Consider the following 12593-nt stretch of genomic DNA (forward strand, 5'->3'; position numbering starts at 1 on the left):
GGTCTGAAATTGAGTGACCAGAGAGATTGAAGTGTTCTCCGACTGGTTTATGAATGTTATAATTCTTAACATCTGATTTGTATCCATTTATTCTTTTATGTAGAGACTGTCCAGTTTGACCAATGTACATGGCAGAGGGGCATTGCTGGCACATGATGGCATATATCACATTGGTAGATGTGCAGGTGATCGAGTCTCTGATAGTGTGCCTGATGTGATTAGGCCCTATGATGGTATCCCCGGAATAGATATGTGGACACAGTTGGCAACGGGCTTTGTTTCAAGGGTAGGTTCCTGGGTTAGTGGTTCTGTTGTGTGGTGTGTGGTTGCTGGTGAGTATTTGCTTCAGGTTGGGGGGCTGTCTGTAGGCAAGGACTGGCCTGTCTCCCAAGATCTGTGAGAGTGATGGGTCGTCCTTCAGGATAGGCTATAGATCCTTGATGATGCGTTGGAGAGGTTTTAGTTGGGGGCTGAAGGTGATGGCTTCTGGCGTTCTGTTATTATCTTTGTTGGGCCTGTCCTGTAGTAGGTGACTTCTGGGTACTCTTCTGGCTCCGTCAATTTGTTTCTTCACTTCAGCAGGTGGGTATTGTAGTTCTGAGAAAGCTTGATAGAGATCTTGTAGGTGTTTGTCTCTGTCTGAGGGGTTGGAGCAAATACAGTTGTATCGTAGAGCTTGGCTGTAGACGATGGATCATGTGGTGTGGTCTGGTGTGGAGGCATGTAGGTAGGAATAGCGGTCAGTAGGTTTCCGGTATAGGGTGGTGTTTATGTGACCATTGCTTATTAGCACCGTAGTGTCCAGGAAGTGGATCTCTTGTGTGGACTGGTCCAGGCTGAGGTTGATGGTGGGATGGAAATTGTTGAAATCATGGTGGAATTCCTCAAGGGCTTCTTTTCCATGGGTCCAGATGATGAAGATGTCATCAATGTAGCGCAAGTAGAGTAGGGGCATTAGGGGACGAGAGCTGAGGAAGCGTTGTTCTAAGTCAGCCATAAAAATGTTGGCATACTGTGGGGCTATGCGGTACCCATAGCAGTGCCGCTGATTTGAAGGTATACATTGTCCTCAAATGTGAAATAGTTATGGGTGAGGACAAAGTCACAAGGTTCAGCCACCAGGTTTGCCGTGACATTATTGGGGATACTGTTCCTGACTGTCTCCTTACAGTGTGTATGATAACACCCATTTTTTCATGTTCTGTGTGTATATAAATCTCCTCACTGTATTTTCCACTGAATGCATCCGATGAAGTGAGCTGTAGCTCACAAAAGCTTATGCTCAAATAAATTGGTTAGTGTCTATGGTGCCAGTAGTACTCCTTTTCTTTTTGCGAATACAGTCTAACACGGCTGCTACTCTGAAACCTTGTTTTCCAGAGTTTCTTTCAGGAGTTGAGTTGTGGGGGAGTGAAGACAAATCATGATGTCACTCCTCACCTTATATATTCTTTCCACATGGTGGGAACCCTTTATTTCAAGCTAAGTTCCGAGCCCAGTTTGTGGAAAAATTCAGGAATTTAGTGTCACGTGGTCTGGTCACATGACCTTGCATCGCCTTGCTGAGCCATAGCAGCCGTTATTCATAGGCTGTCTGAAGCCTTCCCAGGAAGGCTCACCAGGTGGGGGCTAAGCTTCTTCTAAGGCCTAATGTTTCCCTTAATGGCCCATTACCTTGAATAGGCCCTTCACAATCAGCTGTCTAAACTGGAAGCATCTTGCCTAGTGGATGTCACCCAGGTATAACCACATGTGAAATACAGATACATAGTCAATATTCATAACTCCAGATACAAAAATGATATATGCATACAAATAGGATAATCATATTCAGCAAATTATAACTTTTCCAAAGACACCCCACGTGACACATCTTGTAGAAAATGCATCATATAATTATGTCATAATCATACCACAATGATTAATATGGGGTGCAGTGTCACAATCAGTGTACCTCGTTATGGTCTGTAATATTGTCTCTGAGGATTCTACATAGTTGTCTTTACTTTTCTTTCACCTTTCTCTATCCCTCAAATCTATCCATTGATATGACAAATGCTCTAACAAATGTGCCTGTCTGTTATAAATGACTGTACTCTGCAGGTGATTTCTGCCCTTCGCAAGAACTTGGATCTGTCGTCATGTATTTTACCTCTGCAGATACTGTCTTCCCAGAGCAAGCTCAAAAGCCAGCCACAAACGAGGTATTTGCATTGTATCTGCATGATTCTGCTTGGTTTCTGCATGGGAACGATGGGACAAAAGGACTTTGATTCTAATTTCTGAGGCTTCTCAGTTGGGTTTAGTTACATACATTAGCATCATTTGGCCAGGTTGCTATCTCTGCTGGCATCCTCAGTGCTTTAGCCAAGTGTCCCTTCCAGCCAGCATCACTACAACCCCATCCCTGTGTCTGCTCCCTATCCTGTCCAGAAGGCACCCTCCACTGTCCCACTGCAGCGTCTCTTCCAGCCAGCACCACACCCTTGCAGTTGTTCTGGCACATCCATTCTGGCTTGTGCTGCTCTGATTTCATTCCCCATTACCCTGGCTGGCATTTGCACCCAGGACTAGCCTTGGCTGGGATGATTTAGTTGGTGTTGGTCCTGCTTTGAGCAGGGGATTAGACTAGATCAGGGGTCTCAAACTCAATTTACCTTAGGGCCAGTGCCAGTCCTCAAATCCTCCCAGCAGGCCAATAATGTTACTCATGTTGCCCAGAACCTGCCCCCCCAAAAAACTCCGCCCCCCCCACCTGCTAAGGCTCTGGGAGGGAGTTTGGGTGGGGGAGGAGGTCTGGGGTAGGGGATTGGGGTGCAGGCTCTGGGAGGGAGTTTGGGTGGGGGAGGGGGTCTGAGGTGCAGACTCTGGGATGGAGTTTGGGTGCTGGGTGCAGGCGGTGGGGTTGCAGGCTCTGGGAGGGAGGAGCGCGGCGGGAGAGGGTGTTGGGGGAGGGGGTGTGGGGGGATGGGGTGGGGCTGCAGGCTCTGGGAGGGGGTTGGGGGTGCGGCGCTTACCTGGGGCTCCAAGGTGGGGCGGGCCAGGGGGCCTCCGCGTGCTGCTGCCCCCAGGCACTGCCCCTGCAGCTTCCCATTGGCCGCAGGGGTGCTTGGGGTGGGGGGCAGCACGCGGAGGCACAGCCCCGTCTCAGGGCCACAGGGAGGGGCCGGCAGACATGTGGAGCGAACAGGCAGACGCCATTCAGCTCCGCTGTGCTGCCGGGCCCCGGGCCATTGTAAATTGCCTGAGTGGGGGAGCACCCGGGGCGGCAGGTGGGGCCAAGGGAGAGCCCCGGCCCCAAAACTGCTGGAGCCCCACGGGCCACATTGGGGAGGTTCATGGGCCACAGATGGACCGTGAGTTTGAGGCTCTTGGACTAGATGACCTGAGGTCTCTTCCAACCCTAATATTCTATGATTCACTGCCACCTCATCCCTGTCCCTCTGCCACCACATGGTCCCTGGCTGGCACTGCTGCTGCTGCACGCATCTCTTCCTACCTGTCCTGCCTTTATTGTGATTCCAGACAGCATTGCTTTCACTCCATCCCTGCCATCGCCTCCCTTCTAGCAGGTGGTGCTGCAGCTGCTCCTCTGAGTGCTGAGTTGACCTGTACCTGTTATGACAAGACTCATGTAACAGATGAGCAATTCTGTTCCTCTCTGGTTGTTTGCAGTTCCTCCACAAGCCAAGTGAGCAGCAGCCAGAACTGTGTCAAGCTCCTCTTTGATGTGATAAAGTTGGCTGTGAGATTTCAGAAAGGCATTTCTGAAGCTTGGATTAAGGTCAGATTGTGCTCTCCAGGGTTTCTCTGATTTGTAATGTAATTAGAACATTAACTGTAGATTTCCTCACTTGCAAATATAGTTTCACAAAACTATCTAGTGTTACACTTTTATCCCTGAAAGTACTGATACTATCCTTTTTCTGTGGTATTGATGCTTTGCACTTTTCAGCTGCAAATCTCAAAGTGCTCTCAAGACTGTGGGTAAGCAGTACCAGCCTCATTCTATAAAGCGAGGACCTGAGGCACAGGTGAAGCCCAAGAGTGTATTTTAAAATGAGCACTTTTTTGTAAATTTGTGCTATAGCTTATCTGGGCCTCAGTCTCCTTATCTGTGAAGTGGGGGTAATGATAATGCTGTTCTTCATAAGGATTAGCTTGGTAATTGATGTTTGTAATTTGGTATTGAAATGTCCAGAAGGGACTGCTCCTGTAGAGGGCTTAAAGTTAAATTTTTAATGATGGGCTGGGGTATAAACTATGAGGCTGGACTTGGTTTGTTGTTCCCAATTCTTAGTTTATTATTCAGGATTTCAGTTCCTTTTTCAAAGGCTGAAGTTGTTTAAGAGTATCCTCAGTCAAACTGTAAATTTGCACATTTATTCATGTGGGAGGATGTAGGAGTGGAGGGAAAGAGCAGATCTTAAAAGGATAACTGAATGAAGTCAGGCATCCTGTGATGTAAGGTGTTCAGATGCAAGTGGAGATGCTCCTCAGGATCTGTGCAAGAATGAGGGAAAAACTGAGGAATCACTGAAGAAATTTGAGGAAAATATACTGTGCTGCAAATTTTACCTGGCATGGTGGCTAGAATTTTATTTTATTTTTTTAAGGGAATTGTTCTGTTCCTCAATGAAGACATTGTTGTTGTTCTGGAAAAATTTCATACGGGGAGATGAGGGAGGGGGAGCTACCTTTTAATGAGAGCTCTAGGAACTGCCTCCAGACTCTGCAGTATTTAATGCAATCCAGGATCCTGGATTGATGGGTTTGCAGAGAAGAGAAACTGACAATATTTCTTTTGGTATCTGCCTGGCCACTCTGGTCATTTCCAGTGTATAGGATGTGTGGGTTTTGAAGTCCGTTATTACTGTACACTATTCGTAGAATCATAGGACAGGAAGGGACCTCAAGAGGTCATCTAGTCCAGTCTCCTGCACTCATGGCAGGACTAGGTATTATCTAGACCATCCCTGACAGGTGTTTGTCTAACTTGCTCTTAAAAAACTCCAATGGTGGAGATTCCACAACCTCCCTAGGCAATTTATTCCAGTGCTTAACCACCGTGATAGTTAGGAAGTTTTTCCTAATGTCCAACCTAAACCTCCCTTGCTGCAATTGAAGCCTATTGCTTCTTGTCCTATCCTCAGAAGTTAAGAAGAACAATATTGTAACTGTTTGTTTATTTCTTTCCTCCTTAGGCTATTGAGAACACTGTTTCTCTGTCTGACCATAAGGTAATGCCTCTCTTGACTCTTCCTGTGCTGTAGCTGTTCTGTGTTATGAGCTTCTGTCTTGGACACACACTAGCAAGGGCACTTGCTTCCTCCACAGCAACAGGATTGGAGGTTTTGCTATGGAGATCAGGAACTGCCATTGATCAAGAGATCTTGTGGGTCTCCATGCATTTGTTCTCTCCATGTTTTTAACTGGGTTTGCTCTGAATTGTATTTACACCTGAACATTCTTAATAACAAATGCATCCAGCCCAGTCTGAAAGTCATGTGAGAGACGGTTCCTCTGAATCCACCTCCCTCCTCGACCTGTGGTACTAGAGTCTGACCAGTCAGTTAAGTGACTTGTTGAGCCCCGAACTTTCTCTGTAGATCTGATAAAAAATGGACGGTTCTTTTTAGTCTTTATTTTCCTTTGTGTTCTGCAGCCCAGCATCTTCCCCCAATTCTGGACATCTCAGCTGCTCTTGACTCTCTGCAGCACACAGACGTGGATGAGCATTTTGGCGCCACACGCTCTGGTCACGCCCCCTCCCCCCCGTGTCCCCACTTGCTGCCAGATTCTCTGTCTCTGTGGCAGCCGACAGTGGCTGTTCCTTTTGCTCCTGCCCTTACTCCTTCTATTTTAACATTTCTGCCTTGTTCTTTGGGCAGTGAGGAGCAGGGTTCTCCCTCCCTGAGCCTTCGCTGCAAAGTTTCCCCACTGGCTCCTCTGCCCCTTACAGGCACGGCCAAGCAGCAAAGAGAGCACTGAGTCAAATCCAAGCAGTGCTTGATTTGTGAGGCAGCCTTCCCAGGCTCGGCAGACGATGAGTTGTGCCCAGCCTGCACCCAGACTTCTGTCCCTAATTTTGTTAGGTCCGGGGGCTATGAGTCGGAGAGGCAAGTGGAGTTCCTACCAATGTTCCCGCTAATTTTTTCTATCCGTGTGCGGAATGAATTTTGTTATGTGCACCAAATTATCGAGGAAATGTGTGGATGTGCTCCACCAGGAAGTAGAAACAAAAAACCTAGATATAATATATATTTTAAAAAATTTACCATAGGAATAATTACTTCAGCCAGGACAGGTTAGGCATTTTAAATTTAAGTGTAAGAGAGAAATGAAAACGATGAAATGCATAGACCAGTCAAAAAACTCAAATAACAGCACTTTGAAAGAATAAAATTACAGAGAATATATGTGCATTGCAGGAAGAATCAAGAAGTAACAATAACAACAATAATTCAAGTATGTGTTGGGAGGTGACTGTGAAAGACAGAGAGTGTGATTTTGTGACAGAGAGAGAGAGACACATGCGCACACACAGAGGCACACAGTCGGCCTTTCATTTATCCATTAAGACTTGTTCTTAGTAGCTGTCACGTCCGCGAGGAGGGAGTGTCGGAGCTGGCAGCCTTATCCATACATGAGTCTTACTGGGTATTCCATGAGGTCAGGGTGGGGCTCGGGACACCAGCATCCTTTCTTGTTAAGGTAAATTCCTCCTTCCACATTTCCCAAGAGGCTGTGCTTCCTTTGTTCTGTCTAAAACCGCAACATCCATATGAACGAGTAGCCTCCTCCAGGATGCCTCCTCGTTCCCTCAGGGCAGCTTAGCAAATGGCCCCTCACCTCACTCTATGAGCTTATCATGTAGTCCCTAACCATAGTTTATTAACAAAACGAAGTGCAAAAATCCATAACTCAAAAGTCCTGAAACACAGTCCATGTCACCCCAGTGCATGTAGATTTTAAAACCCAGCTTTGTTGTCACTGGACTCGTCAGTCCTCCTCTGCCCCTCTGCCAGGACGGTCACCCCAGCTCTTACTTCTGGGGTTCCACCCTGCTTTTCCCAGACTCTCTGCTGGGAGCATCCCTCATTCTCCCTGGCCCTCTCATGACTCCTCCAAGGACCAGCTTTTTGGTGAGGAAATGTATGCACTCCCCTTCTTTCCCTCTCTTCACTCCTCTCTGGCCCTTGACTCCAGCTCTCTAGCTTAGAGCCAGCAGGTATCTCCCTCTGCTCCTTCTGCTCTCTGGCCCTCTCCTCTTTGGCTTGGGGACACCAGCCAGCAAACCCCTCTTGCTGCTCTCCTGCCTTCAGCCCTCTCCCAGGAACCACCTTCCCTCTCTGGCAGCTCTCCTCTTCTGCTCTTCCTGACTGAACCAGTCTGCCTTGCTTCACCAGGTCTCTTTCTCACCAGGCCTCTTATAGCCTCCAGGTGCTGCCCTCTTAATTGGCCCCACTGGGGGCTCCTGGACTGGAACAGGAGATCTCAGTTTGGTTTCATTTAATGGGCAAGCTACTCTGTTATAATCCAACTGAAAAGACGTGGTGCACCTTAGATGTTGGAAGAGCATTGAAAATCTCTCTCAAACATACAGAATCCACAGAATTGGGCTCTCTATTTGTGTCCTTCCACCCAAAATGCCAGGGACTCAGAGCTTCCAATTCCTTCATTGATAGATGGATTAGACTATGTATTGTGGAAGCCTATAAATCATTAGAGGTTCCTGTCCCAGAAGGGATTAAGGTACACTCCACGAGATCCTTAGCAACCTCATGGGTGGAATGAGCAAGTGGGTTCAGTTCAGAAATTTGCAAAGTGGCCACTTGGTCTACAGCTAACATCTTTGTTAAGCACTACAGCGTGGACCTTCTGTCTTCTGCAGACGCCTCTTTTGTCAGGATGGTGCTGCAGGCTTTCGAGAAAGCTCACAAAAAGGCAGGTACTTCTTTCCTCTTGAAGTTTTGTTTCATAACCCTCCCTACATCTGTTCACTGCTTGTTACTTCCCAAACATCCAGAATCGTGGGAGATGCAGGGCTGCAGAATGGAAGATTTCTTAATGATAATTTCCTTTCTGCTAGCAGGGTCTCCCACAATTCTACCCACCCTGAATGGTTCATGAGTCAAAGATAAGACGTTAAGTGGAATCATTACAATAAGACAGTGCCTGTCTACGACTTAAAAGCATTCCTTGATCTAACGTACATAGTTATTTCATTATCTCTGGAATATTTGTTAACAATATTATGCAACTATTAGAGCTCGGGACTAACTCATTTGGCACCAAGGGGGAGAAGAAGGAGCAGGGCCTGATTGTGTGGCACCAAAATGCTGATCTGCCTCCCATGAGCTGCAGAGAGAGGAGAGCAGCCGAGAACTGTGGGACACACTGCTAGCAGAAAGGAAATATCGGTAAGAAATTTTCTGTTCCACTGCATAATGGATATATGATTAGTGATTATTTTCTCTGTGAAAGGTTCTGGACCTGATCGTTCTGCTGCTAATCCATACTACAAACACCAAGAGCAGGAAGCAAATTGAGAGAGTGCTGAGGAACAAGATTCCACTGGGCTGTGTGCCAGAGCAGCTGCTACAGAGCGCCTTCCGAAATCACTCGCTGGTGAGTACTGCGGCTACTTTAAGATTCTGCACACTGGGAGCATGCCCCTTTCCACCTCCTGGGATGTGGCAGATTGTTTCTAACCCAGTAAAGAGCTGAATCACAAAGACCCACTTGCAGAGCTTGTCTCGTGGGCCTTGTCGACCTTCCTGTGACTTCCCAAAATTTGCTGGAGAAGAACTGCCCTCCTCTTCCCTGCAGCATAGGGTAGGCTTCTGGTTCTGCAGATCTTAGGAAGCCCTTTTGCCCTCTGTCTCCCCACCACAAGTGACCCCCTCCTCCAAGGCCTGACATGCTGTTCTGCCTCACATTTTTCTTAGACTTTACATTTTTAAACCCATACCTTCTTGCAAGTATAAAATGGTCTGCATTTAGACATGTACGTGTGTCTGACTTGAGTGCCTGTAGTTACAAGGAGAGGGGACCATGAATGCGGACAGACAGTGCCTGTCTACAGCTTAAAGTAGGGCATGAAGACTGAGCATTTGTCTGCCCTGGGGGTTTTTAGTTACTAGTTTAGCTGCACGAGTGTAAATCTGAGTATATACTGTTGTAAACTGACTTGCATGAGTCGCGCAGTTCAAGTCCCATTTTACACTGGTGCATCATGTCTGCATGAAGAGTTTGCATCACAAAATCATAGAATATCAGGGTTTGAAGGGACCTTGGGAGGTCATCTAGTCCAACCCCCTGCTCAGAGCATGACCAATCCCCAATTTTTCCCCATGACCCCTAAATGGCCCCCTCAGGGATTGAAGTCACAACCCTGGGTTTAACAGGCCAATGCTCAAACCACTGAGATATCCCTCCCCCAAGAGTGCAGCTGTACTCTGTTGCTGAAAAAAAGCTTTTGTGTGGATAAGTTTTCGTTGTTTTGAAAGCAAAACAGGCCTATAGAGAGCACAAATCTAAGTGGGAATCTGTTATGGCGTCAGCCTGTATCTAGTGAGGTGGAAGAGTCAGAGGTCAGGGAATCACCTGCTAAACTAACTACGGATCTTGAGAATAAAGAGCAGTGCTCCTCAAGTTGGAACTCATAAAATGAGGGATGGAAGCTTTGAAAGCAAATAGTAATGATGGGAATCTTATGTCTCTGTCATGATGTTTGTCTTTCAGGTTATCAAAGACTTCTTCCCATCAATCCTGTCACTGGCTCAGACCTTTCTGCACTCTGCTGATCCATGTGTCGTCTCCTTTGGCAGCTGCATGTACAAGCAAGCATTTTCAGCCTTTGACTCTTACTGTCAGCAGGTATATTTTGAAATATATAATAGCATATACTTTTACTCTGTTAAACATGAATTCTGACAGGACTGCAGACCAAAGTAAGAACGTCAAAAAAACCTGGAGATCAATGAATCCTCTACATAGGAGTTACAGATATTTCCACGTTGTTTTGTACAATATCTTTCACTCAAACTGCTTCTGAAAATGTTATAAAAACTCAATAATGTAGATACAAAGTTAAATAATAAATGGAGAAACAAGTTGAGTTGTGAGTAGGGGAGAACATCCATGCTTTCAAAAACAACAAGGAGTCCGGTGGCACCTTAAAGACTAAGAGATTTATTTGGGCATAAGCTTTCGTGGGTAAAAAACCACTTCTTCAGATGCATGGAGTGAAAATTACAGATGCAGGCATTATATACTGACACATGAAGAGAAAGGACTTACCTCACAAGTGGAGAACCAGTGTTGACAGGGACATGTTGATCAGGGTGGATGTAGTCCACTCCCAATAATTGATGAGGAGGTGTCAATTCCAGGAGAGGCAAAACTGCTTTTGTAATGAGCCAACCACTCCCAGTCCCTATTCAAGCCCAAATTAATGGTGATAAATTTGCAAATGAATTTTAGTTCTGCAGCTTCTCTTTGAAGTCTGTTTCTGAAGTTTTTTTGTTCAGGTATAGCTACTTTTAAATCTGTTATAGAATTTCCAAGAAGATTGAAGTGTTCTCCTACTGGCTTTCAGTTTATATGAACTGGGATGGTGAGTCAGGAAGCTGTTTACGGTGGCAGGAGCTGGAAAGAAAATGACTGTCAGCAGTAGTGCCAGACTTTAAGGAGTAACATGGAGGAGACCAGCGCTAAATTAAGTAGAGTGAGCAGACAGAGAAGCTGATAGAGAAAAAGTCCAGGAAAGCAACTGGAAACCCATGAAGGCTTTGTGAATCAAGAAAGTCAATTTTGAACTGTATCTGGTACAGTAACTCCTCGCTTAACATTGTAGTTATGTTCCTGAAAAATGGAACTTTAAGCAAAACAATGTTAAGCAAATCCAATTTCCCCATAAGAATTAGTGTAAATAGGGGGGGTTAGGTTCCAGGGAAATTTTTTTCACCAGACAAAAAACATCTATCTATCCACACAGTATAAGTTTTAAACAATTTAATACCGTACACAGCAATGATGAACTAGCACTCGGCTGAGCCCTCAAGGGTTAACACATTGTTGTTAATGTAGCCTCACACTCTACAAGGCAGCACGAATGGAGGGAGGGGAGACAGCATGGCAGACAGAGACCGAGACACACACCCTGTGTCAGGGGGAGAGAGAGAGAGAGGTGCGCATTGCCCCTTTAAGTATGCTGACATCACTCTAAATACATTGCCTTTTTAAGTCTATCAGGAAGTTGAGACAGCAGCTGTGACCAGCAAGCTCTCTCTGTCCGGAGCCCTGTCGAGTCCCCACCCTGCTCTATGTGGAGAAGGGATAAGTGGGGAGCAAGAGCAAGGGGGGAGGGGGGACACCGTGACATTAGCCCCCCTCTTCCCCACCCTGCACAGCAAGCAGGAGGCTCCTGGGAGCAGCTCCAAGGCAGAGGGCAGGAGCAGCACATGGCAGTCGGGGTAGGGACAAGTGAACTGCCAGCAATTGATAGCCTGCTGGGCGGCTGCCGCACAGGGAACTTAGGGGAGCGGGCAGCTGATATGGGGGCTGCCGGTCCACCCTGGTTCCAAGCCTCCACCAGCTAGCTGCAATGGGCTGCTCTTCCTGCAAGCAGTGGACAAAGCAGGCAGCTGCCAAGAAACGTTATAAGGAAGCATTGCGCAACTTTAAACGAGCATGTTCCCTATTTGATCAGCAATGAAACAACGTTAACTGGGACGACTTTAAGTGAGGAGTTACTGTATTGTTAAGGGCTGAAGGCTGGAATCTCATTGCTATTCGGTCTGCCCAGTGCTTCTGTCCTTGGAGCTCCAATATTATCAGTACTAACAGCAGATAAGGTAGCCTGCTAATTCAGCAGACCTTTACTCATAAATAGAGATCACAGGCCCTGTGCAGTGACAAAGGCCTTTGGCCAGGTTTATTGCTCTCAAGGCACAGTCCTAGTGCCCTGGCTCTACAGGTACATTAACACATGAGTGCCCAGAGGCAAGGAGTAGTTCAGTCAGTAGCAGGAATCTCTGCTGTCCCCCAGGCCACACAAAGAGTTAAGGTGAGATATTCTGACATTTATAGACTGAGGGTACGTCTACACTACCTGCCGGATCGGCGGGTAGTGATCGATCGATCAGGGATCGATTTATCACATCTAGTGTAGACACAATATATTGATCCCCGATTGCTCTGCCATCAACTCCTGTACTCTACCACGGCGAGAGGCGGAAGCGGAGTCGATGGGGGAGTGGCAGCAGTCAACTCCGCGCCGTGAGGACGTGAGGTAAGTCTACCTAAGATATGTCGACTTCAGCTACGCTATTCTCGTAGCTGAAGTTGCTTATCTTAGGTCAATCTCCCCCCCCTCTCCCCAACCCCCAAGTGTAGACCAGGCCTGAGACAAACAACTGGGATAAACAACTTAAACACCACCTTATGTGTTTTATGACATCTGTTTATTACCTCCCCTTGTTCCTGATATCTCGGACAAAACATCCCTATTCATTATTTTGTCAAACCATCTTATCTTGTAGTAGATTGGGATGTATCTGTACTAGCTGGAATATATTTAGTGCCTA

General features: G+C 46.7%; 1 protein-coding gene across 9 annotated transcripts in view; it reads left to right on the forward strand.

Annotated features, from left to right (window-relative positions):
- The window catches only part of FANCD2 (FA complementation group D2), a 191760-nt gene that overhangs the window by 33445 nt on the left and 145722 nt on the right, over window positions 1-12593 (forward strand). For all 9 annotated transcript variants that reach the window (XR_006292126.1, XM_037903424.2, XM_043550844.1 and 6 more), the window contains 5 exons: window positions 2104-2204; window positions 3676-3784; window positions 5205-5240; window positions 8488-8631; window positions 9748-9882. Coding sequence is in view for 8 of the 9 variants with exons in the window: in XM_037903424.2 (XP_037759352.1) it covers window positions 2104-2204; window positions 3676-3784; window positions 5205-5240; window positions 8488-8631; window positions 9748-9882 (525 nt within the window). In the remaining variant the exon portion in view is untranslated. The remainder of the gene's footprint in view (window positions 1-2103; window positions 2205-3675; window positions 3785-5204; window positions 5241-8487; window positions 8632-9747; window positions 9883-12593) is intronic.

The sequence above is a fragment of the Chelonia mydas genome, chromosome 7 (assembly GCF_015237465.2).
Source record: "Chelonia mydas isolate rCheMyd1 chromosome 7, rCheMyd1.pri.v2, whole genome shotgun sequence".
Lineage (NCBI taxonomy): Eukaryota > Metazoa > Chordata > Testudines > Cheloniidae > Chelonia > Chelonia mydas.